The sequence below is a fragment of the Lutra lutra genome, chromosome 12 (assembly GCF_902655055.1).
Source record: "Lutra lutra chromosome 12, mLutLut1.2, whole genome shotgun sequence".
Taxonomy (NCBI): domain Eukaryota; kingdom Metazoa; phylum Chordata; class Mammalia; order Carnivora; family Mustelidae; genus Lutra; species Lutra lutra.
In genome coordinates this window covers 86,734,071-86,760,389 of record NC_062289.1, presented here as the reverse complement: position 1 = coordinate 86,760,389, position 26,319 = coordinate 86,734,071, and the positions used below count along the sequence as shown (strand labels likewise).

The window sequence follows — 26,319 nt, the reverse complement described above, 5'->3', positions numbered from 1 at the left end:
TATGGAATATCACTTTCTTTGTACTTCTGATTCATCCTTCAGGCTATATTCCTATCACTGACATTATGAAATCAAAGGATATTGGTATATTTATGGCCCTTGGTCTCTAACACCTCACAGCTTGATTCTTTTTTTTTTTTTTAAGATTACTTACTTATTTATTTGACAGAGATCACAAGTAGACAGAGAGGCAGGCAGAAAGAGAGAGAGAGGAGGAAGCAGGCTCCCTGCTGAGCAAAGAGCCCGATGTGGGGCTTGATCCCAGGACCCTGGATCATGACCCGAGCCGAAGGCAGAGGCTTTAACCCACTGAGCCACCCAGGTGCCCCTCACAGCTTGATTCTTATTAGAAGCTTTTCCCTTACTGCTTTGGCCCACTGGGATCTGTCCTTCCTCTCAAGTCTTATAGAACTTGGTGTGTAACAGCCTAGCAAAGGAGTGTGTAGGTGTAGTGATGGCCAGGTGCCAAGTATTTCTCATGAGACAGAGCAGAGACTGGGTCCTCACCCTTTTCTGTGGCTTAAAACAAGAAATAAGTAATAAGTGCGGATAGGAGTCGAGCACCAGAGAGAGCTGAGAAGGCGCCCATACTCACCGTTTTCACTTCGGTGTACGCCTGCAGCCCGTACTCGCCCAGCTCCCGGCCGCTCCCAGACATCTTGTAGCCACCGAACGGGGACTGGGCCCCAAACACATCATAGCAGTTGACCCTGTAATTCGAAACAAGATTTCAAAAGTAACTTATAGGAGATAGGGTGTCATACCCCTCCAACCTCCTGAATGGCTCTAAAATATTACTGAGGAAAAACAGATGGGTCGATCTATAGTTATAACCAGCCATGTAGGAGCCAAAAGCAAACCACATGAAAAAAAGCTGTTAAGTCATCACCCCTCATGATGTGGTCACAGATGAATGTTAGTAACATGGTGCACCACATCAGAGCTTCCCGTTTGCATGAATCGTTTGTGCTAACCAGGTACTTTTTTTTTTTTTGCCATTTTAAAAAATTACTAAATTAAAAAAAATTTTTATTTAAGAGCATTAGAGCACAAAGGGAGAGTGAGAGGGTGAAGGAGACTCCCTGTTGAGCAGAGAGCCTGTTGCAGGACTTGATCATAGGTCCCTGAGATCATGACCTGAGCTGAAGGCAGACACTTAACCCACTGAGCCACCTAGGCACCCTTAAAAATTATTAAACTTTAATTGAATTTGAAATTCACCACTTTCAGGTGCACAGTTGAGTGGATATAGCAGACTCAGTGTGGTGCAATCATCACTTCCATCTAATTCCAGAACATTTCTATCACTCCACAAAGAACTCTACCCAATAAGCAGTTATTCCCCACTCCCCTCCTCTCCTAGCCCCTGGAAGTTTTTGATCCACTTTCTGTCTTTATGGATTTGTCTATTCTGGACATTTCATATAAATGGAATCACACAGCATGTAGCCTTTTGTGTCTGGCTTCTTTCACTTAGTATCATGCTTTCAAGGTTCATCTGTGTTTGTAGAATGTATCAGCACTTTATTCCTTTTTATGGCTGAATGATATTCCAGTGACAGACCACATTTTGTTTATCCTTTCATCAACTGATGGACATTTAAGTCATCTCCACCTTTTGGATATTATCAATAACCTAGTGTGAACATTCAGGTATAGTTTTTTGTGTAGAGAGATGTACATTTTTATTTCTCTTGGGTATATATACCTAGCAGTAGAATTGCTGGGTCCTATGGTAATTCTACATTTAACTTGATGAGGAGCTGCCAGACTGTTACCCATGATGGCTCCAACATTTTACATTCCCACCAGCAACATGTAAGGGTTCAAATTTCTCCACATCCCTCATCGATACCTTTTTGTTTCATTTTGATTTTATTTTTTTTTAAATTAATTATTTATTTATTTATTTGGCAGAGAGAGAGAGAGAGAAAGAGATCACAAGTAGGCAGAGAGCCAGGCACAAAGAGAGGAAGGGAAGCAGGCTCCCTGCTGAGCAGAAAGCCCGATGTGGGGCTCCATCTCAGGACCCTGATATCATGACCTGAGTTGAAGGCAGAGGCTTAACCCACTGAGCCACCCAGGTGCCCCTTGTTTTAAAATTACAGCCACCTAGTGTGTGTGAAGTAGGTGCTAAGCTCATAAGACCAGTATTACACATAGCTGTAGACCCTTAGCTCTGGTCTCCTGCCCTTGTTCACTTGGTAAGGAGCCCCCATCCCAGTCACCCATATTTTTGCCCGAGAACAAAGCTGCATGGGCATATGTACTGGAGGGAAGTTTAATCTCCTACAGGAGAGGGGATGGGAAATCTCTGTCTGCTATACCACGCCCTGACCCAGGAGGAACTGAGACCACACCCCAAATTTTGGGGTGTGAACACCAGATTCCAGAAGACCCTGGCTTGGGGATCCCTGCCTAGATTGTCAGGGGTTGCCAGGAGGCTCTTACCACACAGTGCCTGCCTGGAGGGCTTGGGACAGATAATTGGCCTTGTCCAAGTCCTTGGTGAAGACAGCTGCAGCCAATCCATACTTGGAATTGTTGGCTCTCCCAATGACTTCCTCTATGGTCTTGAACTTAAGGATCTGCATCACTGGCCCAAAGATCTGCGGTAAGAGAGTACACAGTTGGGAGGGTGTAGCAGCCATGGAAACCACCTGCCATCTAGCTTTCACAGTGCTGAGCAGATCATTCCAGACATAGTCTAAGAGTTCCACAGGAAGACAACAGCTCCTGAGCTCAATGAAACACAAAGGGAAGGAAGCTAATGGAGATCGGTTACATTCTATATGCTAGGTATTTACATAGCTGGTCTTATTTCTGAACAATCCTGCAAGGTAAGGACTTCTGGCATGTTGTTACACATAGATTTAGTTTCAGAGAATTTACACCAGTTTTTCAGCAAGGCACACACTAAAAGCTAAAGAAGTAACTGTGAAAGAAACAGGGTCTCTGCTCTCAAGACATCCAAGTTTATTTTGTATTTTCTCTGCCCTATTCCTGGCATGAGCTATTTCTTCAAGGAATCCTGTTCTTTTTAGTGGAGAATGAGATTCAAAAGCGAAGTCACAGGGGCCAGATGTGTGGGCTGCTGTGGGGGTGTGGGAATGCAGTGTGGGTGGTTCTAATGTAGTCAGGGCCTTAAAAGGAACCGTTACAAGCAGTGTAATGAGTGCTGAGAGCTCCTGGATGGGCCAAGTGGAGAGCAAGGGTGAGGCTTTGACAAAGTGACAACCAACCAGTGACACTGGCCAAACCAGAGTCCAGGTGGGGAGCAGGGAGGAGGGAAACAGAGTTCCAAGCATAAACACACCCAGCACCCATCCTCAGGAAATTCCACTTTTCACTAAAAGGAGGTAGGACTTCTTGAAGAAATGGCTGATCACAGGACTGCCTGGGGAGTGTCGAGGCAAGAGGTGGAAGAAGAGTGCCAGGAGCTCATCATGGTTGGAGCAGGACTGTGGGATGGGGCGTCATGTGCTTCAGGCACTGGCCAAGCAGAAGCACCCCCCATCCTTCTGGAGAAGTGGTATTTGAGATTTCAGAAAAAGCCTCAAATCGTCATGATGGGGAAAGAGGCAGAACTCTGTTGGACTTCCTTCCCCTGATTTTGCATTTTCATGTTATTTTATTTTGAAGTATACATGAAGAGGAAATGCTGTCCCTGTATACATGAAGGGGAGCGCGTGTGGACCCTAGAAGGGCAGGGAACACGTCTTGGATACCTCTGGGTCTCCAGTGTCTGTTAAGAGCCGGGCACATAGCAGGCACTGAGTATTTGTGAAATGAATGAACGAGTGAGCCAGAGCTGCTCTCCTATGTTCATAATGAGTGCTGAGGGGAAGAACATCGGGAACCTTGCCACGTGGAAAAATCACAGCCCTTTGGTCAAGTCCAATGTCCTGCTTATATAAAGAGCATAAAAGGGCTGAGCAAAACCACTCCTTGACCCATGGCTTGCAGGGACCACAACACAAAGGGCCTGGAAACTGTACAAGGGAATTTAGAAGTTTCCCCCAACAGTGGGTAGCCATAAAGGGTGGAAGAGGGGGACAAGATCAGATAGAATTGTAAATAATCTGTCTTAGAGAGCCAGGATTTGGCCCAAAGCCAGACGATGGGTCGTGGTACAAAGACACCAGACATAACTGTCTACTTCTCCTAAGAACATTCCCCAGAGTGCTGGCCCCACGCTAACCTCCTCCCTGGCGATGGTCATGCTGTCTTGCACATCTCCGAACACGGTGGGCTGAATGAAGTAGCCACGGTCAGCAGCCGCCCCTCCACCACACAGCAGCTTCGCCCCCTCCTCCTTCCCAGATTTGATATAACCAAGGACCTTCTTAAACTGAGTTTCGTCCACCTGTGGGAAAAAGAGTCCGAAGTTTCAGAGATGGCTAGAGCCAGACCTCTCCTAGCTTTAGGCTTAGAAATACACAGGCAATGAATGACACAACTGAGCGACCAGAGGCTTAGGAATAAGCAAGGCTCAGAAGAGGAACTCCGAGGAGCCAATAAATGTTAAGAAAAGGGTCAACCAATCTCCTTAGCCCTCAAAGAAATGCATATCAAACCCACTGTTTTTATTTTCCAACTATGAATAATTAAGAATTTAAAATGGTGAAAAAAATAAAAGATAAATAAAATAGTGAAAAAATAAATGTGCTTGCTTCGGCAGCACTAGAAGTGCGAGCATACGGAGATTAGCACGGCCCCTACCCAAGGAAAGCAGATTCGTGAAACATTCCAGATCAAAAACAATAAGAAGAAAAAGAAGAAAATACATTGATGGCAAGGGTATGTTACATAATTCTAATATTCATATGCTCTCAGAAGGACTAATACGATGTCGTATGTCAGTTGTATCTCAGCTTAAAAAAAGGCCTATAAAGTGGTACAGCCCTTTTGGCAGGTACTTTATTAATACTGGTCAAAAAATGAAATACTCAGGGCGCCTGGGTGGCTCAGTGGATTAAGCCTCTGCCTTCGGCTTAGATCATGATCTCAGGGTGCTGGGATCAAGCCCCACACTGGGCTCTCTGCTCAGCAGGGAGCCTGCTTCCTCCTCTCTCTCTGCCTGCCTCTCTGCCTACTTGTGATCTCTGTCAAATAAATAAATAAAATTTTTTAAAAAAGAAAAAAAAAATACTCATTCCCTTTGACCCAGCTATTTAACTTAGGAATTTATTCTACATTGTCACAAAGGGACCTAAACAAGGATATTCACTGAGGAGCACTTTATAAAAGTAAGAAACAGAAACAGTTCTAAGTATTTGTCAGTAGAGGGACTGGCTAAAATAATATGTATATAGTATGTAATAATATAATATGTATAATATATATATAATATGTATAATAATAATATGTATATAGTATGTAATAATATATGTATATAGTATGTAAATAGTATATAATAAATATTGTTTCCTTGGTAATAATAGATCTGTGTGAGGCACCTGGCTGGCTCAATTGGTAGAGCATGGGGGACCCTTGATCTCAGGGTCATGAGTTCAAGCCTCCCACTGAGCATGGAGCCCAGTTAAAAAAAACAACAACACTGATCTGTGGACTGACACAGAAAGATACCCTAAGGTATTCTGTAAAGATGAGGGAAGCTTGTAGAATGTTATATAATCCTGTTTTTGTTCAAACAAATATACAGAAACGGAATTCTGCATGTTTGTGCACCTGCGCGCATGTGTGGTTATCTATGGGGAACAGACATAGAAGGGAGCCAAGGGGGTTTTATTTTTTCCTTTAAACACTTTTTATCAAAAATTTTATATAACTTTGTATTACCTTACTAATTAAATAGACATAAACTACAAAGAAAAACAGGAGAGGGAAAAAAAGGTGTTAGGATTCATAGTAGCACTATTCACAATGGCCAGAATGTGGAAAGAACCCAACTATCCATCAGCAGGTTAAGTAGGTAAGGAAAATGTGGTATGTCCATGCAATGGCACACTCCTCAGCCATAAAAAGGAATCAGCTATCAAGTCACCAAAAAATATGAAGGAAATGTACATGCACATTGTTAACTGAAAGAAGCCAATCTGTGAAGGCTACACATAGTGTATGATCCCAGCTATAGGATATTCTGGAAAAGGCAAAACTATGCAGACAGTAAACAGATCAGTGGTTGCCTAGCGTTGGGGTAGGGGAGGTTTGAATGGGTAGAGCACAGGGGAATTTCAAAAATGATTCTGTATGCTACTGGAGTGGTGGGTTCGTGTCTTAGTATGTTTGTCCACACCCAGAGAAAGCAACACCAAGAGTGAGCCCTGAAGTAAACTATGGACTTCAGTTAATAATAATGCAACACATTAGCTCATCAGTTATAACAAATGTACCATACTAATGCAAGATGTCAGTACTCGGGGAAACTGGAGGGGAGGGGTGGGGAGTGAAGGGAACTTCATACTTTCTGCTCATTTTTTTATAAACCTAAACTGCTCTAAAAAGTAAGTCTAGGGCACCTGGATGGCTCAGTGGGTTAAGCCGCTGCCTTCGGCTCAGGTCATGATCTCAGAGTCCTGGGATGGAGCCCCGCATCGGGCTCTCTGCTCAGCAGGGAGCCTGCTTCCTCCTTTCTCTGCCTGCCTCTCTGCCTGCTTGTGATCTCTCTCTGTCAGATAAATAAATAAAATCTTTAAAAAAAAAAAAAAGTAAGTCTATTAATTAGAGATGCCTGGGGGGCTCCCTCATTGAGTGTCTGCCTTCAGCTCGGATCATGATCCTGGGGTCCTAGGATTGTGTCCTGCATCGGGCTCCTTGCTCAGTGGGGAGCCTGCGTCTGCTTCTGCCCGCCCCTCTCCCCCGCGCTCTCTGACAAAAAAAAAAAAAAAAAAAAAAAGACTGGTCTTGACCAGCCCTGGAGCCTGGGGAGAGGATGGACACTAGCAGCAGACACCCTCAGGAGGATGGAGCCTGTACAGAGGCACCCATGAGCCCCAGAAGTGGGTGTAGGGAACGGTGGGAGCTGGGAGCGCCCCTAACCCTGTGGATTCCTTGCTTCTTGAGGGGTTAACGGGGGAAGGCCAGCACAGAGAGCCCAGGACAGGCGGGGTCTAAGAGCAATGCTGGAGTAAGGCTCAGGACGGGAGGAAATGGGCAGAGACACTGTATTTCTTGTTGTTGTAATTACTATTGACTGTAGTTTTGATTAAAATGAGTATGTCCTCATGGTAAAAAAAAAAAGTGTATATATATATATATATATATATATATATATATATATTTGATATATGTAAAAATATAAATATATATATATACATATATATAATTTTTTTTTTAATTCAAACATTTCAGAATAGTATAATGTCAAGTCCCTCTGCTACCCAGGCCATGGCTCTCTGGCCCACTCCCCAAAGATAACCACAGTTAACCGATACACGTGTGTCCTTTAGGAAGATGCATTTTTTTTTCTAAAGATATTATTTATTTATTTGACAGGGAGAGACACAGCGAGAGAGGGAACACAAGCAGGGAGAGTGGGAGAGGGAGAAGCAGGCTTCCCGCCGAGCAGGGAGCCTGATGTGGGGCTCGATCCCAGGATACTAGGATCGTGACCTGAGCCGAAGGCAGACGCTTAACAACTGAGCCAACCAGGCGCTCCATGGAAGATGCATTTTTATGGATGGCCAAGGTCCAGGAAGCATGCATTCCTTTTTACACAGATACTCCTGATATTTATTATGTGTATGAAATTTATAAGCTGGTTTCTATTATTGATTTCCACTTTAAAGCCAGCCTGTGAGTTCCAGAAAGGTGATTATTACAGATGAGAGAACGGTGGCTCAGAGAGGGCATGTGGCTTCTCAGGGACACACAGCTGGCACATGGCATAGCTGAGACTTGAAGCCAAGCCTCCCTGCCTTTGAGTCTGAGACCCCTTCTGCTCTTCCATGCTAGCTCTGGACACCCAGACCCATCTGCAGCAGCTGGGCTTACCTGAGGCCCTTGCTCAGTCTGGCTGTCAAAGGGGTTCCCAACTACACGAGACTTGGCCCGGGCAACGCTCCGCTCCACAAACTCGGCGTACACATCTTCTTGCACAAAGGTTCGGGAGCCTGCGCAGCAGCACTGGCCCTGGTTGAAGAACAGGGCGAAGTGGGCCTGCTCTACGGCCCAGTTCACTGGGGAGGCAAAAAAGCAACCATGAGAAGAAACTGAGGATGAGCCTGGCCCCAGGGTCTGCTTACCCTCTTAACCCGTTCATGCCACCAAGAGCACCGACCAGGACAGACCTGATTTCTCCTTTCCTGGGGTATGGACACCCAGTGAACAGACAGAGAGAGAGAGGAGGTCACAGCCCTCTGTGGTAACAGGCATGAGGGTAGTGGCAGGACCCCCCAGCCAGCCCACAGCAGTCAGGGAAGGGCAAATCAGGGGGCGCCCCGGCAGGACTGGGAAACGGGCGAAGAAGGAGGCAGCGCAGTCTGCTCCGAGGGAAAGCATGCGGTGTGGGTGGGCGACTGAGCACTGCAGCCCAGCAGCAGTGGGGAGCAAAGAGGAGTGAAGCCGGGGAGGGACTGGGTCATCAGGCTGGAGGGCCATGCTGCGGACTCTGACCTTCCTCCTCAGGCCTAGGGGGCAGACACTGAGTCCAGTGGTTGCCGAAGCTCAGTAAAGTGAGAGGAGCCACAGTATGGACAGCTCGTGGCTGCCTTTGTCCCACACCTCCTCCCTGAAAAAACCTTACTGTCTGCATCTGACATGATGATGTTGGGGCTCTTTCCCCCCAGCTCCAGGGTCACTCTCTTGAGGTTACTGCTCCCTGCAGCAACCTGGACTAGGTGGCCAACCTGCGGGGAAGCAGAAATACAGAAAAGCTCTCAGGAGGAAAGAACCAAATGCTCTTCTAGACGCAAAATGAGGGAGCGGCTGGACTACAAGAGACCCGGAGAATTTCACCCGGTCTAGCTATTCATGTACCACTGCTGCTCCACCCCTCTGAGCTCCCAGGACAAGAGTGGCCGGAACCCATGGGAGCAATATGACTTCTCTATACCGAGCGTGCCTACATACCAGACACCGTGCCAAGCGCTTCGTGTTCATTTAGTTCAATCCCTGCAATGACCTCAAAGGTAGGCACGACTTTTTGCCTTGCTTCAGAAATGTGGGAGCTGTGGCTCAGAGTGGTCAAGTCACTTGCCCAAAGTCACACAGGTGGTGAATGTGGAATCGGAATTCACACCTGGGCAGTGTGAGTCCATCACCAGGTCAAACCGCTATCCTGCCCCCTTCCCACAGTGTAGTGAGTGTGGTCTCCCAGCCCATGGCACGCTCTGTGGAGGCAATGATGAGGTGCTCCTCACCTCCTTGTTCACAGAATCTGGCACAAAGCCGCCCTGAACCTATCTGAATGAACAAATCTGTCTGTCAGGAAACCATCCCCTCGGTGAGATTCTCAGCAGCACCTCAAGGCATTCATCTGGGCAGTAACAAAGCAAGGGAAGAGCTTGGACCATGCTCTCTTGGGCTCTGTCCCTGCCCTCCCAGAGCCGCCGTCACTGCGCACGGACGGAATGCTGGGCTGTATCTATCTCTGGGGGAACGGTCTGAGAGCCCATTTGTTATGGTATTCAGTGTGCCTTTTCTGGAGCCATGTGATGAAGCCTCACAGAAATTCAAGGACAGGAAAGGCTACTCTTCAGAAGGAATTCCGTCCTTGCTTCGAAGGAGATGATCACCATACCTCTTACCTATCACTGTTTCTCCCGGGCCTGGCACAGAGCTGCACGACACTCCTTACTCATTCATTCCCTCCCTGAGCACTTACTCTGAGCTAGACCTTTGCTGATCGCGTCATAAGCTTCATCGCCCTTACTCCAATCCTGTGAGCTAGATGCACTTACCATCCCCGTTTTACAGATGAGACAGAGGCTTCTGGAACCTGAGTGACCTGCCCAAGATGGCAGAGCTAGTAAGTGCCACTGAAACAGTAAGACTCTGGAGCCCCTGATCTTCCCCACTACACCACACGTATTGTCTCCACTGCCTCCATATTGCCATCCTCATTTTAAAGAGAACAAATGAAGCCCAGAAGGCATTCAGTGAATCACCCCATGTCATAATGGCGAGGCTGGGATTTGAACTCATGTCTTCCCAAAGTCCACGCTCTGTAATTGTCAGGGCAATGCTGGTCCAGGAGCCTGACACAGCCAAAGGGCTTTGACCCCAGGCAGAAGGTCAGCTCTGGCCTTCATGAGGTGTACACGGCCTCGGCCTCTTTATTCCACATGGCGTGTTGGCCCCTCAACTCAGCCAGAGTGTCAAGCAACCCACGGAGGGCTCCACCCCAACAGCCACTACTGGCCACGTGGGGCCCTCACTCAGGCTCCTCAGAGGCCGTCTTGGGGGATCCTCCACGCAGCACCCAAAGGCAAATTTTCAATGCATCATCCTTGGAGGACAGTGGGAACTTGGGTCAAATATGCCACAAGCTTGAGGTCCTGGTGATGCCTTACCTCAGTGGAGCCCGTGAAGGCCACTTTGTCCACATCCTCATGGGAGGCAATGGCAGCCCCAGCTGTGGGGCCAAATCCAGGAATAATATTGACCACGCCAGGGGGAAAGCCGGCCTGTGGGCAAACAGACAGGGACACTGGGCGTCATTCTCCTGCTCCAAAGGGCTTGGACAGAAGAGCACACACCCCTCCCGGAGAGGCTAAAGCAGCCTGCCCAGTACCCAGACAAGCAGTTACCAGTCTGTGGGGCACTGCTCCGGAATTCCAAATGACACAGCAGAGAACCTACTTTTCAGGGTTCCTTGGGGCTGCCGCCACTCCCCAGTGGCATTCACCTAGAACAATGTTCATTCTTCAAAGGGGTCTGACAGTAAAACTCAGTGTAGAAAACAGGTAAGGGAGGGCCATTTCGGCTGGCCTATATGAGGTACAGGGGATGGGGGCAGGCTCAGTCTCTGGGCTGTGAATACCTGCCCCACTTTGGGGCCCCCAAAGCCCCTCTAAGAACCCCCAAAGAGCAAGCCTGTACAAGGGCATTCAGAGGTCAAGACTAACACAAACCACACACCTCCTTAATCAAGTTGGCCACATAGAGGGCGGTGAGTGGAGTCTGCTCGGCTACCTTCATCACGACCACGTTTCCAGTTGCCAGGGCTGGACCCAGTTTCCAGGCTTGCATCAGGAGCGGGAAGTTCCACTGAAATAAACAGTAACTCCTCTTGGAACCGAAGCTGAGAGCTGCGCTGGCCAGGGCAGGGGGCAGCCCAGGGAGGAGAGGCTGCACCGACTTCTCTGAGCCCCTTGCGCTACCCCCACAACTCGGCTGTGAGTTGAAGACAGATGGACAAGGTAGGAGGATGGGAGCAAGAGCGACTCAAGCTCATTAGAGATTTTTCCATACTAGGCTCCATGCTGTGCTGTTGCATTTTATACCCCTCCTGCCCTGAGACAGTGCTGTGTTCCTTTCCACTTTTCAGATAAGAAAACCGAGTCTTAGGGAGATCAGTGATTTACCCAAAGTCAGAGTCCACGCACGGCAGCACCAGTTGGCTTTGTTAAAGCCTGTGTTCTCACCCACCACCCAGGCCGCCTTCTGACAGCATCCACAGACCCCACCACCTGTACAATCAGCCTGTCCAAGATCGCTGCATCTCAAGGCACTCCTGATAAGCCTTCCTGTGTTTATTAGGAGGAGCCTAACACTCACCGGAATGATCTGCCCACACACCCCAACGGGTTCATGGCGGGTATAGCTGAAGAAGTCCCCATCGATGGGAATGGTTTTCCCGTGGTACTTATCAGCCCAGCCAGCGTAATAACTTAAAAAAAAAAAAAAAAAAAAAAATCCAAGCTTAATCAATGACTGGCAGGGACCCCTGTACACCTGGCAGGAAGAGAAGACTCGAACAGGCCCAATTAAGTCCTTCTGATCATTGTCCTTGCTCTTGGCTTAATCCAAGAAAGACTTCCTGGGTAACTGCTAGGGTCACAGTATCCACTCCAGACAACTAACATCTAAGCCTCAGAATCACCTGGGATGCTTGTAAAAAACACAACGTTTCAGGTGCCCACTTCCAACCTACTTAACCTGGAGCTCTGAGGCTGATCCCCAGGAATCAGTATTTTTCATAAACATTCAGATTTATGAAAAACTGTGACTGCTGAACCAGCCCAGCACCACAGATTAGCATTTAAGAACCATGGGTCGGATCTGGTAAGGAAGTGAAAACCTCTCTAACAGCTAGCCCTTCCTGTATGCAGACAAGGAAAGACTGAGGGAACGGCCACCAGAAACAAATCTTCAGCTGGCCTCACCCCTCGTAAAGCCTTCTATCTAGACACACGGACGGAGGGGACAGTAAAGCCCAGCACACTGGAAAGAGGGAGAAAAGAGCAGCGTGGGTTTCCAGCACGTAAAGGTGATGTTTTCAGGGAAGTAGGAAAAAAGAGAGAAGGGGAAAGATGAAATGTGGGGTAAAAGGAAGCGTTCTGAAATGAGCGGGATGGCCACAGGAGTCTGAGCCCCACGCTGACCAGGCTTCAAACACAGGTCTGTGAACCTGGGAGAAAAACAGCCAGGGAGTTGCCAATCTCTACCAGGGAAAGCACTACTGCTCCCTTCCTCCCGGTCTGTACGACGTGTGTCTTGTGAGCCCCAGAATGGTTACCTAATCAGCACAAAGGCATATTCCTAAAATTCAGGAGGGCATAGAACTTAGCCCGAGCTTCCCCAGGCTGCTCTCTCTGGGGCGTCCTCACAGAGTGTTCTAATCTTGGCACTAAGATCATGTGGGGCTGGAAAATTCTTTGCTATGCTGGCCGTGCTGTTCACTGTAGGCTTTCCAGCAACCTCCCTGGCCCCTATGCACCCTCCCCCCCATGCTGTGATAACCAGAAATGTCTCCACACATTGCCAGCCATCACCTGGGAGACATGACCAGTACCCTGGCTGAGAACCCATTATGTTGTCCAACCCCTACTTTCCCAGCACGGCTTCTTCTCCTCCACCTCTGTCCACAGGGAAGTACTCATTATTTGCAAATTGATCTGTCCACCTGGACCACAGCTGGCCAGACTCGAGGCCAGCCAATCAGGGCGGCATCTGGCCTCTGAATCTGGCATTAAAAGACTCTGGCATTTGGCACTCGGAGAAGGGACTGCAGTGTAGTCGGTAGGATCACACATACAGAAGCAAGCCCAGGTGTGGGCAACCACATTCCAGCATGTACCTGGCCCTGACAGTGGCCAGGGGGTCACTGAGAGAAGATGGGGCAAGAGGGATGACATAAGCCATAGTGGGGCCCAGCAGCCTTCTGGATTTAAGGCCCCCGACCCTCCGTATTGCCTGAGTCAGGCCGAGGCTTTGTTACCTGCATCCCTAAAGACCCCAGCAGAGCTCTTTTTCCTCATCCTGTATTTCTTGGGCATTAAGATGTCTGATCAAACTAATTCCAAAGCTAGCAAGAAGACTACGGCAGCAGGGGCACCTGGGTGGCCCAGTGGGTTAAGCCTCTGCCTTTGGCCCAGGTCATGATCTCAGGGTCCTGGGATTGAGCCCCGAATCGGGCTCTCTGCTCAGCAGGGAGCCTGCTTCCCATCCCACCCCCCCGCCTGCCTCTCAGCCTACTTGTGATCTCTCTCTCTCTGTCAAATAAATAAGTAAAATAAATAAAATAAATAAATAAATAAAAATCTTTAAAAAAAAAAAAAAAAGAAGAAGAAGAAGACTACAGCAGAGACAGATGAAATGGAGAACAGGAAAACAACAGAGGAAATCAACGAAACCAAAAGTGAGTTCTCTGTAAACTCACCAGATTGACAAACCCTTCGCTAGACTAAGAAAAAAAAAAAAGAAGACACAAACAACTGAAAACCGAAATGAAAGCAGGGACATTACCACTACCTTATAGAGATAAAAAGGCTTATAAAGAGAATATATGAACAACTACAGCCAACAAATGAGATAACCTACATGAAATGGACAAATTCCATCTAACATAGAAATTACCGTAACTGCCCTGAGAAGAAAGGGAAAATGCTTACGAGTAAGTTATAACTCTGGTACTGAGGAATTTTCTCCTAAGATGGAGTCTCACAGAACATGTTTCTCCAACTCTTGTGGTCCTGTTAAATTTACCTAATTTCTGGCCCCCGCAAAACCTGCTCCCCTGGGGCACGGCCAGAATAAAGAGCAGGAAGCCTGAGCCCATACCGGATGCATTTGAGGACCATGTCCAGATCCACCAGGTAGGAGATGACATAGGGCTTGCCGTTATCCAGGGTCTCCAAGGCCTGAGAAAAGAAAACGGTCAGCACGGACGTGCAGGCACAGGACTGAATCACAGCAGTCAGTGGCGACCAGTGCTGAACCTCAGCACAGACCAAGAAGGGCTGATGGGCCATTTTGTGCCACTGAATGCCATGGCATTTCTGGCCCATCGCCCCTCCCTCTCCAAAGGCAGGAGAGCAAGGGGTGGGGAGAGGAATGGTGCAACCGCTTTTCATGCAGTCACTTCACAGGCAGGTTCTGCTCTAAGCCAATCCAGGCGCTGGGATAAGAGACAAACAGAGGGGCTGAGTGAGCAAAGTGCCAGTGACTCATGACCTGAAGCCTCAATCATGAGTGTTAAAGAGTGCTAGAAAGGAGAAACCAGGCTGCCCAGCCCAGTCTGAGAAACCCTCTAGCCTAAACCTGAAGGATATGTAGCAGGTAAGCAAAAGGGAAGGTACAAATAATGACAAAGCGAAAAGCACACCAAGCAGAGGGAACAGCATGTACAAAGGCCCTGGGGGCTCAAAGAAGCTGGATAGTCAAGACGCTGAGGGAAGGCTGCTGAGCTGAGCTGTGTGTGTGTGAGGGCCACAGTCCAGCATGAGTTGGGAGATGGAGTCAGATGAGGCAGGGCCTTGTAGACCATGTTGAGGGAACAGGACTTTATCCTAAGGATATACGGGATGCCGTGGAAGGCTTCAGAGTGGAACACCATGGTATAATTTGCCTTCTAGAAGATTCACTCTGGCTGCTATTTGCAGATTGGACTGGGGAGAGGAGAGGGTATTACCACTTCATTTCTTCAGCCTCTAGCAGCCGCCCCACAGAGGGGCTCCAAGGGAGGTGTCTATCCCTGGGGGTCTCAGTGACGGCTCTCCACTGTGGCTCCCCTCCCCATCCCCAGTCTCCTCCTTTTATAACCATCGTAGGAGACAATGAGAAGTTCCTCTGGTTGGTACAGGGGCATACCCCCAAACACCCAGCCTATGCCATTCTGACCAGTGACATGTCAGCAAAGCAGCCCCTCCTGGCTGGCTGTGGGATGCTCTGAGCCTATTCACCAGGTGGGATGAGAGGGGAGAAGGGTGAGAACTCACTGCCAGGTAGGTCCGGTCCCGCTCAATCAGATCTGCTAGGCGGTTCAGGAGGCGGCCCCTGTCGGATGCATTCATGCGGCGCCAGGGTGAGCCCAGCTGGAAGGCGGCCCGGGCAGCCTTTACTGCCCTGTCCACGTCTTCCTGGAAAACACCCACCGAGGAAACTCAGGCCTTCTCAGCACTGTCTCCAATGACCACCCACCCCGCTGCCAAACACACCTATGGGACTTCAGTCAATGCTTTGTGGAAACCTGACCCAAATAGCCCTTCCCCACCAGGAAGCGCACTCCTGTGGAGTTTCAGACTCTCCCTTCCAGGACTTACGGAGGGAGTGAGGATCCTGACTGTTAACGTTTCTGTATTTTCACCTCAGAATCCCCCAAAGAGTTCTGGAGGGAAACATTCAGGGTTCTGTGTTTAGAGTGTGACCGTTTTCCCCCCTTCCTAAGAAAGCAAGCACAGAGAACTTAGACATTCCTTCTCCGATGACTGGTAGTCTCCACCAAATGCAGGTTTAATCAGCTTCTCTCTCCTTGGAGAAGCAGTAAAATCGACACAGCTAGCATTTTTCATATAGGGAGATGTGTATCAGGAGGTTGGAAGCATGGTTTCCATTAATATTAAACATATGTACCGTCAGACTACCATAAAAGTAGACTACCAAGAAAGTACTATATTCACATTTGCTTTTAGCAGAGGAAGCAGGGCTTTATACATGAATATAGAAAACTGTCTTAAAGCAGAGAGCAAGAGGCCTTCTTTTTTTTTTTTTAAGATTTTATTTTATTTATTTGACAGACAGAAATCACAAGGAGGCAGAGAGGCAGGCAGAGAGAGAGGAGGAAGCAGGCTCCCCGCTGAGCAGAGAGCCCGGCGCGGGCTCGATCCCAGGACCCTGGGATCATGACCCGAGCCGAAGGCAGAGGCTTTAACCCACTGACCCACCCAGGCGCCCCGGCAAGAGGCCTTCTTAAAATATTTTCAATGCCTCTTCTTCTTCTTTTTTTTTTTTTTAATGCCTCTTCTTTTTTAAGATGTCTTTATTTTTGAGAGCAAGCAAGCATGATCGGGGAAGAGCAGAGTGAGAAAGAGAAAACCCCCCACTGAGCATAGACACCCCCCCCCCCCCCCCCCGCCGCTGTGGCACTCACTCTCACAACCCTGAGGGGCACCTGGGTGGCTCAGTTGTTACACGTCTGCCTTCAGCTCAGGTCATGATCCCAGGGTCCTGGGATCTAGCCCCACATTGGGCTTCCTCCTTCTCCCTCTCTCACTACCTCTGCTTTTGTTCCCTCTCTCGCTGCCTCTCTCTGTCAAATAAATAAATAAAATCTTGTTTTTAATTAATTTACTTATTTATTTGAAAGAGAGGCAGTGAGAGAAAGCATGAGCGAGGAGAAGATCAGAGGGAGAAGCAGACTCCCTGTGGAGCTGGGAGCCCCATGCAGGACTCGATCCTGGGACTCCGGGATCATGACCTGAGCTGAAAGCAGTCATCCAACCAACTGAGCCACCCAGGCGTCCCAATAAATAAAATCTTAAAAAACAAAAACAAAAGCAAAAAACCTCACAACCCTGAGATCATGACCTGAGCCAAAACCGAGAGTCAGATGCTCAACTGACTGAGCCACCCAGGCACCTCTCAATGTTTTTTTGAAAGAAAGTAAGGAAGGAAGATAGATTTTTACTGAAAGTCTAATTTTTAAGTCGTAAAACTAATACTACTATTTTTTATTGCAAGTATATATAATTCCAACAAAATACACTACCAACACTAGACTAGATCTCAGGAGACCCCAATTCTAGTCTACAAGATGCCTCTATCTAGATGTGTACCTCCCTTCTCTGACCTTCAACTTTCAGGTCTAGAAAAGAGAGACTGGATTAGATGTTCCCAAATTTAGTTCCAAGTCTACAATTCTACTGCTGTGTGAATTATTGAACCCGGGTATAATCTAGCACCTTTGTCTGAAGGAAGAGTTTCTGTTGATTCATTTACTCAAAAGATATTCATTGAGATTTTTGAGTTATGAAAATAATACACTCCTGATAAAGTTTCAACCCCATAAAAACATATAAAGTAAACAATGAAATCATCCTTGCCTGCTCCCGGCCCAAGGTAGGTCACTTACCTTGTCTCCTTCAGCTACCTGACATATGACTTCTCCAGTGGATGGATTGACGGTGGGGAATGTCTTCTTGCTTACAGCATCATGCCACTCATTGTTTATGAAGATCTACGAGAAGGAAGAAAGTTCTCAGGACCGGCTCTCAACCCAACACCGACAACCAGCAATGTGGGAGGAAAAAAAAAAAAACCAGAACACATATGAATTAGCCTTAGAGTGATGTGGCAGGAGGTTTAAAGCCCCAGCCCTGGAGAAAACCAAGTCGGAATGCCCCCTCTGCCAAGCAACCTTGGGTAAGTCATTTGCCCTTGGTTTCTTTGACCTGAGAAATGAAAAGAATGTGTCTACTAGATCAGTTGTCCATACTGTTGGACAGTATGGACAACAGTATGGACTCGGTAGCTTAAATGATCCATCCTTCTCTCACAATTGTGTCCACTGATGGAGCTCAGCTGCACAGGGCTTCCCTGGGCTGGCTCATGGGGTTGTAGAGCAAGAGTGCATGGGGCTGGATGTGCACGAGGGGTTCTGCACCACAAACATGTCTGCTTAGGCCTCCTGACCATATGGCAGACTCAGGTGCGTCAGCCTTCTCCCATGACAGCTGGCTTCCCCAGAGACTGTTCCGAGAGACCCACGCAGAAGCTGAAAGGCTTCCTAAAATCCAGTTTCTGAAGACACACAGCCTCATTTCCACCACCAAACTCCAAGGGTCATTGTGAGTCACAGGCCCAGTCCAGATCTCAGGGAGGGGAGAGACCTGCCACTTACTCCTTGGAAGGAGCGGCCAAGAATTTGGAGCCATCTCTCCTCTAGCACACTACTGCACAGGGCTATCATGAGAATGGGGTCAGAATATTCTTTAATGATTCAGTAAACGTGTAGTAAACACCTGCAATGGGCCAGGCACTGTTCTAAGGCTGAGGACACAGTGGAAACCAAACCCAATAAGGACCTTTCTCTCTCATGGAGCTGGTGCTCTGATGGGTAGACAGTAGATAAGCAAGTAGAGAAGGAATACACAAGACCACCTCAGATTGCAGGGGTAGATACAGAGGAGGAAAACAAAATCCACAAAGAATACTAAAGTGGGGGAAGACAGACAACTTTACATGGGATGGTTGGTAGGGTCTCTGTGACAAGCAGATACTTCACTCAAGCCCTGACTGGTGAAAAGGAGGCAGCCACAGGAAAAGTAGGAAGATAAGCAGTCCAGGCAGCAGGGATAGCAAGTGTAAAGGCCCTGGGGTGGGAATTAAGACTAATGCATTTGAGAAAAAATGAAAGTGGCCAGAGTTAACTGGCTAACCAAGAAGGAAATGCTAGGAGATGGGATCAGAGAGGAGGGTGGGTCCTGTGAAGCCCTCCGTTCAGCACCTGTCAGCAATCATTGCTGTTGCTGTTGTGAGGTTTAACTTGATTAGTCTGGAGAGGGACTGTATGCTGGTTTAATAAGGCCAAAGTCGTGGCGGTGGGGCGGAACAGACTGACAGAAGCCTCTTCATTCAGAGAAAAGGTCCTTATCCAAAGCTGCTTAGTCAAGTGCCAAAATTCACTCTCTGCTTCTAAGAGCCAGGCGATGGCCTCAAGGGAGAACAGGGAAGAACTCTCCCAGCAAGCTGTTCCCCTTCAGGATGGGGAAGCTGGTCCGGGGGTCAGGGACACTTGGTCATTTTTAGCCAGGCTGCACAAACGTCATAGTCAGGGTGAACATCAGTTCAAGGCTACTCCCTGTTCCTTCCTCAAGGGTTCTCCTTGGCCCCACCATCCCAACATGGCCTGGCTCTGGCTTAGGACCCTGGGGAGTCATCCCCAGTTACTCTGGGCCAGAGTCTAGGACCACAAATAAGACCAAGCCACAAAGCAAAGTCTGAGCTTGGCCAGGGCCAAAGATTTCGGGGCCAGCAGGGCCCAGGGAGGGCTAACCTGGCTCCATGGTCAAGAGCAGCATCAGGAAGAACACCTGGATAAACCCGGGCTCCTCTGATCCTAGTTGTTTCACATGGGGCAAGGAACTTCACCTCACTCTGTAGTAAGAATCATCGCAGTACCCCTCGTGACGTGGCATGTGAGGGCCCCAGGTATATGAGCAAAGTTCGGGAGGAACAAGGCTGTGTCGGGGCCCATGGGACCGGGTGGCGCACGAAGGAGCTCATTAGGAAAGGGTCTACCAGGGGTCACTTTCCCAGGCTCAAATTTGGTATTTTGGCACCATCCCCACCCACCATCAGGGCAGAATCCGCAGCTGCGCACCTACAGTGAAAGGCTCTCGGCATCTAGCAGGAGCACATAGGTAAACATCATCTGGAGTCTTTGGAAGTGTGCAGTGTGGATTCACATTAGCCGGCTGATCGTGAATCTTGAGGGACACAGACACCTCTGTTGCTGGGGCGTGGCAGAAAGAGGTCTGGCTCAGAGCCCAGTGGCCCTGAGTTCCAGTGGGCCCAGCCCTGTGCACGTGCTCCCCTGAGAATCGGCTTCCCCCTACAGGTGAGCTCTTTACCTGGTTCTCCTCCCGCTCCAGCCTCCAGTCAGAGTCCAAGTATGTGCCTTCAAGGAGGTGAGAACTCTTGTTTCCTAATCTCCATCTCCATGGTTTATGTACTGCCCAAGTGCAGGCCTGATTATGGGGTTTTATTCTGGGGGGTGTAAAAATCACCAACCTCTAAGCCACAAAGACCTGGGTTGGAAGCTCACCTCTACCCCTCACCAGCTGTGGCCAATCCCTGCACTTCCAGATGCTTCACCAGTCCTGGGGAGAATCTGTCTGGGGCTGATGTGAAGATTAAATGTAACAAGGGGTATAAAGCTCCCGAGCCAGGGAGCTGCACACAATGGCTCTTATCACAGCAGTCACTACAAGTACGACAAAACTCTGGACCCTGTGGCTCTCTCAGGCCAAAGATTTTTCAGAGTAAAAGCCAGGCAGATCCGTATACCTCTGCCTGTGTTATTCCCTGTACCACAGCATACAGAATTAGTTTGTCCTGAAAAAGTTTTGATTGTTATTTTGCAAAGATCAGAAGTATGAAGCAAACAAGTAGGCCAGTCAGCGGAACCCCCAGGCCTCACCCCTTCCTCCCTGGGCCAGGCCCACACCATTGCCATGATCTTACACTAGGACTGTGGGAAGACGGGTTCCCCGGCACTATTTGCCTTTCAAAGCCTTGAACTTGCTGGGTCATCTCCATTGTTGAATTTTCAACAATCTACCCTTCTTTCTCGCTGATAAAATAAGCCTGAATGTGCCTGGTAGGAACCCAGAATCCTCCTTGTTTTAAGTTCCCATTTCCCTGCTCCTAGAGCCAGCATTCAGTGGTCTCCCCTACCCACCCTCAGTCAGGGATGGGGAGCAGCGTAGGAACTGTTCTCACTCTGAACCTCAGCCAAAGTTCTCCTTCAAGCGAGGAAAGTTTCACTGCATTCACTTAAGTAAACACAACTGCTGGTATCAAGTCAAATGCTTTGTAACCTCTTCCCCCGAAACCCAAAGCTTCACTCCCTAAACAGGCTTAAGTCAGTCACTGTGGGCGGTAGTTTTCCCAGCTTACACTTCCAAACTCAAGTTTCTAGAGGCAGAGCAACATGCAGACGACTATCCTAGAGACATCCTAGCAACATCAGGAGCTAACGCTCAGAATCTGGACCTCGGGCAAAACTCATAGAGCTTTTCCATCGACATGCTGTATTTTCTCCATATTTTAATAAACATGTCTCTCTTCATTTTGGACAAGTTGGACTCACTCATCCACGCAGTCCATCAGTTTTAACAGAGTGCCATGTCCATGCTGGGTACTGAGTGAAAAAGCAAAGTCCTGGCTCCCTGAGCTCAAGTCCTGAGGAGGAGAGAGGCAATCAGTAAGCAGACCAACGAAGCGAGAGGCACAAACAAATAGGCCACAGTGAGGAACAGGCCAGGGAGTCAGATGACACCCGACAGGGGACCAGAAGGAAGAGCTTGGGGACAGGAGGAACCCAAAGGGCCCCATGGCTGCAGAGTAAGGGTGAGGGGCAGGAGAAGGGGGCGCTGGATCCCACACCTGCTGTGTGCGGGGAGCTGTGCTGGTGCTGGGGTACGCAGGGAACGGGACAGAGGCGGGAGCGTCTGCTCTGAGTGGGATCATCGACTTTCTAATTTCTTCACTTGCTTTTCTCAGTAACGGTTTTTCTTGGACTTTATTCCTCAAGCAGATCACCCCATTATTTTAAGCAACACAACAGTCCTCAGTGAACAGACCACAGTTTATGTTAGCATTTCCCACACGTGTGCTTTCAGGATGAATTTCACTATTCCTGATGGTGCTGCTGTAGCAAACAGCCTTGGACATGCGCCTTTGCAAACCTGGGACCGATGACCCTATAAAAATTAGAACTGCTGAGTTAGAGGGAAACGAGATCCTTGGGCTGCCTCCAGAAACCTGGGTGGTGTAGTCGGTGCCCAGAAGCTAGGGAACCCAGGGAGGAGGCCTAACCAAGGCGAGGACAGAGTGACATTCCGGTGCCACCCCCAACCCCAAGACACGGGACAGTCGTCATCTGTGCAAGGTGTCCAGGAACAGGTTTGGTGGTGTTCAGCAGTTCCAATGTAACAGACAGGATGCATTTTGGAAGGTTTTAATTCGGGCTTTGATGCATGAAAGAATTGGGGGTCTGTTACCTAGGAAATGTATGTCCCTACAGTATGTTCCTTTCCCCAAGGGTGAGGGAGGAAATGGGGCAGACTCTTGCTGGCATTTGCTTTTTCAACAGCAATTAGATAACTTGTGTCCAATAGAAAATAGATGTTATCTTTCGTGTTACAAGATTCTGAGGAGCTAAGTTCAAGAAAAACATGGAATGCCACATCGTTCACATTTCTGAAACCTCAGGCTTAGTTTGGTGACAAGGCCAAGGGCAGCCACCTCCCCCAGGCTTGCTGACAACATTCTGGCACCTGACCCAAGCCCCGGCCTCCTCTCCTCAGCTCCCAGGGCATTTTATCCTGCATTCCTGGATTTTTTCCACCACATTCACCACGGGACGGTGGTGGGACGGTGGTGGGACGGTGGGTTCTACTCCGGACTGTCTGCCAAGCAGTCACGCCTTCAGTCTGTTGATGTTCTCTGGGCTCATGACATGGCAACCTCTATCTTGCTGCAATTGCTTCCCTTGGATAATTTTAGCCCTCCCTGCATGTTTTCACATTCTCATTCGCATGCCCCTTCTGAGTGGAAATACTGTGTTCCTATTCCTTGCTACTAGAACAGAAAATTATAAACATAGTTTCCATAAACTTCAATAAATATTTACTGAGCAGCAGTCATATTTCTGATCTCGCTGCCTAGGGGCTACAAATACACATGTGAACACAAACACGGCTCCTTCCTTCTGATTGCAAATGTGTAAGTTCAGTAATCCAAATATTCAGTAATCTAAATATTAACATCCTTCGGGTGCCTGGGTGGCTCTGTTGAGCTCTGACTCTTGACCTCGGTTCAGGTCATGATCTCAGGGTTATTAAGCTGGACTCTGCGCTGAGTGGGGAGTCTGTTAACTCTCTGCCCTTCCCCCACCTCTCTCTCAAGTAAATACATCTTTTTTTTTTTTTTAAGATTTTTATTTATTTATTTGTCAGACAGCACATGCACAAGCAGGCAGAGGGAGAAGCAGGCTCCTCTCTTCTGATGTGGGACTCCATCCCAGAACCCCGGGATCATAACCTGAGCTGAAGGCAGAGGCTTAACTGACTAAGCCGCCCAACTGTCCCAATAAATACATCTTTAAAACAAAAAAAAACACTGACATCCTTTTTTGACCCTAGGGCCTGGTCATGAGGTACCACAGAATGTGGCTAAGGACATGCACATCAGAGTTGAACCCTAGTTTCAAACTTACTACTTAATGTGCCCTGCCTGAGCCTCAGTTTCCCATATCTGTAACAGCTACAATACCTGCTTCATACAGTTGCTGGAGGGATAAAAGGTAAAAATGTAGTTATACATCCTCAGCACGGGGACTGACAGACCTTAAGTGATCAGTAATTACAATTTATTCGATCAGGGGATCTGTTCACATGTCCACAGCACACACAACTGTCCTCGCCACCTGACCTCAACACCACAAACCTTAGAGCCCATCGCTTGTAACTCTGTGTGTTTCCACAGATGCACAGATTCTGGAGAGGCGGGAGGTAATGAAAGGCATTTGTGTTCATTTATAATATGAAGGCCTGGTGAACTCCTCTGATTTTCTGGGTTACCTGAATCTATTATTTCACAAGACATAAAACCAGTATGGTCAGTGTGGAGGGAGATATTTCACTTGACTCATTCAACCCAGACACTTCAAACCACTGCTTAACCCAACATAAGTTGTGGCTCATTATGTAAGAATCTCCCAAGGAAAGCGAGGAAAATAAAATTTCTCTTCTGTATATACTAACAGCAGTGATTATCTGCAGGTGTGGGATATCAGAGGCCTGTCACTTTCTTTTTTCTTTTTATATCTGCTTACAGGTTACTTACCTTTAATGAGGTAAAACATTTTAACTAAAGCCAAAGTTCCCTTTAACCACTTCCTACTAACAGATTCTCCATGTAGCACCCCTCCCTCAACCCTCACACCAATGTGCATATCCCTTACAAGTCTATAAAAGTGTAAAAGTCTGTTTGGGTAGTTCAGTAAGTTTTATAATCTGCAGGATCCCAGACCCTTTCCTGCCTTGACACATTGTTTTTTGAGACCCACAACTCATACAGCTCCAGCGAATTCCTATAACCACTGCTCGAACTGAATTATTCCTTCCTATAACCACAACACCCGTTCTATTTCCCTATGGACGGCAAGCTGGCTTCCTGGATCTTTGCTAATGTAAACTACTCGGCAATGAACATCTGTGGATGCCTACATATATTTCCAGTGAGTTTCCACCTCACAGACTTCCATAATACTTGTCTTTTCATACTGAGGACGTATTAATATTGCAACCACAAAATTCTATACAGGGAGATCCTTTCCTAATTTCCTTTTTGTCATTTCTCTCTTTCATTCCTGAGTGCTGTGGTCAAAAAACTAAGAACAGAGACACAAATTTAACTCACCCCAAATTCAAGTTTACCAGGACCTAGCTCACCCCCTTCAGGAAACAGATTATAACTATAATATCAGTGGAATGAATGAACCTGCCCAAGTCAACTCCAATGAGTGGCAGGCGGTCTGAGTCCAGAGGGCAACATGGTATCTAACAATATTCCAGTCTTCATAATTATTATCAACCAACATGGGGAGTCTGGAAGATGGCAGAGTGCGAGGATCCTGAGCTCACCCTGTCCTGCAGACATTCCAAGATAACAGCTACATCTATGCAGCTGCCTCGGAAAACACCTGAGGACTGGTAGAACAGACCTTCCACAGTTCATCTTAGACAGGAGGCCATACTGGAAGGGTAGGAGGATAGAGACAGAGTTGGAAACCAAACCTCTGGCAAGACAAAGGGAACAAACACCGCAAACACGGAGAAGCAAATACAAGAGATCAGACCCTACACTAGGCAAACCAGGCACTGGCAATCACATCGGGAAGACAGTCTCCATAATACCTGGCTTTGAAAAACCAGTGGGGCTTAACTTCAGGAGCTTCTAAAATCAGCAGGGCTTAACTTGGGGTACTTAGTATCAACCAACATGAATTGGTGATGTCAAAGATGAAAGTAACTGTCACACTCCAGCCAGGGAGGTTATTTGCTGAAGCCACAGTCCCTTGGGTTTTCCTTTTACTTGTCTTTCCAGATCTTGATTACTCTCCAAATCAGGAAAGAGAAACAGAATGAAAAATGAAAATCAGTTTGTTGACAGAGGTGTGTCTCTGAAATCGCCAAGGATAAGAAGTGTTGCTCTTCAAGAAGCTTGGCCCTCCCCCTACAGGTCCATGTTTGTGAGTGGGGGAAGGAGAACGTGTTCTGAAATCTTCCCAACCCAACCAGTAAGTTTACCCTACCCTGTAGCCTCACCCAAGACAAGTAGAGGCAAGAAGACCCCAGGAAGGTGGACCAAACCACCCTCCTCAACCTCTTTTGGATTGAGAGGAGGCAGGAAGGAGAACTGTTGCCTGCACCCCTCCCACCCATCCAGGTGAGAGACCCAACAAGCCTGAAGTGTGACATTCCCTCAAAAGCCCACAAGCCCCTGCAAAGGCCCTTGGCAAGAAAACCTAGCCTGCAGAAGCAACTTCAAAGCCTACTGGACAAGCTCCTTTTGGGGAAGCTTAACTCCAGACCAGTTCGTTGAAATTCAAGGACTCAGTAACACCCTGGGAAATGTGCAGCAATATGATCTGATTTCCACTGGAGCTCCTGGCTCTTAGAGACTCAAAATATTCAGATTAGACTTTGTCATGCTTGCCAGCAGGGTTCGCAACAATGCAACACTGAGAACAGCCCAAGGAACTTTAAGAGCCAGCCAGTTCCAACATGGTGGGATGCACTGCAACCTTGGGAAGAATAAAAAAGTTATGAATGTGCTGAGAAGGATAACTCAGATACATTGTTCAATGAGACAGGGCTTCAGAACGGTAAGTGCTAGTCTCTCATTTATGAAAAAAAAAAAAAAATCTGGTGCATGCCTGCTCACATGCACACAAAGAAAATGCAAGATCATAGACCTCCCTGTTAACAGTGCTCATTGGAGGTATGCAGTGAGAGATGGGGAAATGTTATTGTACTCTAATTTTACGGTGAACAACTGTTACTTTTATGATCTCAAATGTGAACGTTCTAGTTAGAGGCTTTCCCTTGGGAGTCTAGATGTGAACCCCAACTTTGCCAGTGGCTTCAATCTTCCGGCAACTCGCGAAATCTCTCTGTAACTCAG

The 26,319-nt window shown here is 47.9% G+C and overlaps 1 protein-coding gene across 1 annotated transcript in view; it reads right to left on the bottom strand.

Annotated features, from left to right (window-relative positions):
• ALDH2 (aldehyde dehydrogenase 2 family member) overlaps positions 1-26,319 on the bottom strand; it is a 30,623-nt gene that overhangs the window by 3,112 nt on the left and 1,192 nt on the right. The window contains exons 2-12 of the mRNA XM_047698339.1: positions 17,477-17,581; positions 15,345-15,485; positions 14,188-14,267; positions 11,683-11,794; positions 11,044-11,172; positions 10,476-10,589; positions 8,708-8,810; positions 7,957-8,141; positions 4,202-4,366; positions 2,452-2,609; positions 596-710 (exon numbers count right to left, since the gene is read on the bottom strand). Of these exons, the coding sequence (XP_047554295.1) occupies positions 596-710; positions 2,452-2,609; positions 4,202-4,366; positions 7,957-8,141; positions 8,708-8,810; positions 10,476-10,589; positions 11,044-11,172; positions 11,683-11,794; positions 14,188-14,267; positions 15,345-15,485; positions 17,477-17,581 (1,407 nt within the window). The remainder of the gene's footprint in view (positions 1-595; positions 711-2,451; positions 2,610-4,201; positions 4,367-7,956; positions 8,142-8,707; positions 8,811-10,475; positions 10,590-11,043; positions 11,173-11,682; positions 11,795-14,187; positions 14,268-15,344; positions 15,486-17,476; positions 17,582-26,319) is intronic.